This window comes from Branchiostoma floridae, chromosome 2 (assembly GCF_000003815.2).
Source record: "Branchiostoma floridae strain S238N-H82 chromosome 2, Bfl_VNyyK, whole genome shotgun sequence".
NCBI classification, from domain to species: Eukaryota; Metazoa; Chordata; class Leptocardii; order Amphioxiformes; family Branchiostomatidae; genus Branchiostoma; species Branchiostoma floridae.
In genome coordinates this window covers 33,544,606-33,547,947 of record NC_049980.1, presented here as the reverse complement: position 1 = coordinate 33,547,947, position 3,342 = coordinate 33,544,606, and the positions used below count along the sequence as shown (strand labels likewise).

Genomic DNA, 3,342 nt, shown 5'->3' with positions numbered 1-3,342 from the left:
AAGTCAGGTACCCATTTGTACACCTCTGTCTAGCATGCAGATACCGGTATTACTAGTGGGGGTTAACGTAACCTGTGACACAAATGACATACACCAACTGCAAGGTAATATCTCTTTATTCAAGCCTGGTTATACAGACTGAATGATAATGCAATACCAGATAAATTAGACAGCAATGACATTTGGAGAAGATATTTGCAGCTGCAACCTATCAAGCCAACGGACGTACAATGAACTATGGAAGACTAACATGACAAGGGTTGCTTTCCTGAACAGCTTACACTCACTAAGGCCAAATGACGTTTAGAGGCCACAAAAGCACCTCAGTTGTTCTCTTGCAAGCACACTTTGAGAACACATTCTGGCTATAAAAAAAACTAGTATGGCGGCCAAGTAAGTGCTGTCGGCTTTTTATGCTATCCTGGCAACTTTGCTATGGATCATGTACTAAGTCTTCATTACATGCAAAATAATCACTCCCCAAACTGTACTTTGCACAAGTCTGTAACTGTCTAGCATGGTGGATTTAAAATCGTTTAAAATTGTTTTTGGTCAAAAAGTCGTTATTAGCAAGCCATGTAAAGCAAGCAAGTTGTTGGATACTTATTTCTCAAAGCAAGCTGTTGTTCTGTTCGGTTTTGGTTCTTTTAAAAATCAACTTCTTGTTCCTTGAGTGACATGAACACAACTTACTACAAGTAACTCAATTGCACTGGGGTTGCATTTTCATAAAAGTTATAGCCGTGTGAGTAGTATGGCTGTTACAACTAGGGCTACAGTCAAACCTGCACAAGTGACCACCTCTACATTAGAACAACCTGGCCAGTGTGACCACTTCAGTGGTCCCTAAGATATTATTCCTATTGACACAAGAATTAACCAGATTGTATTGGTCCGCTGAGTGGTCTTCTTGGGCAGCTTTGACTGTACATTTTTGTCAGTAAGAACCTAAATATACAAATAACACATCAATGGTACTTTACCTACGTGTATCTTTTCATGACAGGCAGCTGGCTGACTTTTGCAACAATCATGTTTTCTTTGATTGATATGATAATAAAAACAAGACAATAGTCCGTCCTATTCCAGAGCAAATACACAGATTATGCTGGCATATCTGCTATGACTTTGTACAACGTGACGGCCTCAGCTTGTCTCTTCTGCTGTGGTTAAACATTACAGGGTAACTATGCACAGTCTCGCACAGCTACGCACCGACATTACAACATTCTCATATACATGTACAACATTAGTGTTAAAAACAGCACTCTCTGTAACTCTTCAACTCCACTTTTTTTGCCCTTAAATAAACTTAGTTTCACACTTGAACAGATATTCTAGTAGCTCCACATTTTATGACTGCAAAACACAGAAGGCTTTGAGGGGACTAAAACAGTCTATTTTGTTTCAGTCTTGGCTTGACAGTTCATCTGTGTTCGTAGAAATCGTTCTGAAGCAAAATTTTGGGTAAGTCCAATTTTTTGTGTGGAAATTACTGCTCAACTTTGCTTCAGAATACAGTACACTGTTTCAACTTCAGACAAGGGCAAATAAGTTTCTTACAACCAATCTTAAAATCATCCCTTCTCTACAAAGCATCATGTCTTCCTCCAAACCCCTTCTTCAGAATGCTTCTACCTACCAAGGTTTAAAACATTTTGTAATCCCAAGGAAGTTTATATTAACATCATTGGTGATCCTGGTCTGGAGTATCTGGCTTGTAGTTCATATACATCATGATAGATGGCGTTATTACACAGTGCACGGCATGCTGAGACTTGTAACTGGAGTTTTTGGTACAAACAGCATTTGCCATGATGTATTACACACCAACCAACTGTTGATGTATCTGTGGATCGTACTACAAACATCCATTTGAAGGGGGGAGGGGGGGCAGCAATACAGCCTGCTTCTGGTGTCTGCAGTTCTTGTACTGCACAGTAGGAGGCAGCGCTGCACAATCGCGAGACTCTAAATTGTACTACAAATGACCTGACGAGGTCGTGGTGCTAGATATAGATGGGCTGCTCCTGTCCTGTGAGTAATCTGTACATGGACTGTGGCATTGTCTTCATGTGGATCTGGGGGGGAAAACATAGAAAGATTAGATTGGAAATTCAGCTGTGCAACACCTCGAGCACATTAAAGATCTCACCACACTTATCGAAAAGAGTAGGGCTCCTTCTCTATGTGAGTGGTTCAAAACCTACAGTTCTTTGGCCACAAATGGGGCAATTACTGTCGTATTGAGGTCATAAGGCGCTGTACACAGGTTGCCCTTTCAGACCCTTGCAATTTAGCCCTGCTTATTGTGGGCTCCTTGTAATTCAGTCCCTGGCTGCAAAGAAAGAGTAGTCGGCCCAACCAACAAACAATAATATTTGTACAAATTATTCTGCTATGAACTGTAATTTCCAACATAAAAAATGGACTCAAATTCAATTTTCAACTGTCCAACCGCATTTTCTGTCAAGGTCTTTACGACCATCCTTTAACAGAGATAGGACATAGACTTTCTGCAACTTATGATCCACTGTTCACTGAGTCACATGTCCTATGGGAGTAATGTGATATCACAGAAGTTGGCTAGAAGTAGGCTAGATGCTGTCAGACTGCATTCACTACCCTGAGAGATACATTTCTAAGGTAAATAAAACCCACCTCCCCTACTGAGTTGGCGAGCATGGACACAATCTTCTCGTGCGCCGTGGCAACCACGCTCTGCCCGTTGATCTCGATGATGCGGTGCCCCACCCGGACTCCGCCCCTCTCAGCGATGCCCCCTCTCATTAAACTACAGATCTGCAGGGAAGAGAAAACACAGTCATCAATTAAGGATAGACATTCATGTAATAAAATATACCAAATGATAGTTACTCAGGCAACTGGATATAATTTTGGAAACGGTCAGATGTTTCAGGTAGTATCCACTATCTTTTATCAGTGACAATATTTTCAGTACCATGGACAGTATCATGAAGTTGATCGATTACTGGTTTATTAAGAATAAAATTGGCTTTGCCGTAAAAACTGGACTGTGACAAATTTTACAAATATAATCAGCTTTCTTCGCTTATAACACAATACATCTGTATCTTTAGTACCATGGACAGGTACACAATCAAGCATAACGAAAACCCTCACTGCAAATAATGTAAATGCAGAAATGTTCACAGTCGCTACCCCTTGTCTAAGCTGTCCATACAGTTGCTGGAGTGTCCTATGCTGTAAATTATGTGACTATAGTGCTATTCCAAACTAGAAAGGCCGACATTGCTTAAGAGCAAATACAGCATATTCCACGGTAGGTATCCGCGGGCCCGGTTTAATAGTCCTCGCACG

At 41.0% G+C, this 3,342-nt stretch overlaps 1 protein-coding gene across 4 annotated transcripts in view; it reads right to left on the bottom strand.

Moving 5' to 3' along the window:
- Positions 1 to 462: 462 nt before the first annotated feature.
- The window catches only part of LOC118409316 (amyloid-beta A4 precursor protein-binding family A member 2-like), a 73,314-nt gene continuing 70,434 nt past the window's right edge, over positions 463 to 3,342 (bottom strand). For all 4 annotated transcript variants that reach the window (XM_035810256.1, XM_035810257.1, XM_035810258.1 and 1 more), the window contains 2 exons: positions 2,662 to 2,802; positions 463 to 2,081 (listed from right to left, as the gene is read on the bottom strand). In XM_035810256.1, the coding sequence (XP_035666149.1) occupies positions 2,010 to 2,081; positions 2,662 to 2,802 (213 nt within the window). In that variant the 3' untranslated portion in view covers positions 463 to 2,009. The remainder of the gene's footprint in view (positions 2,082 to 2,661; positions 2,803 to 3,342) is intronic.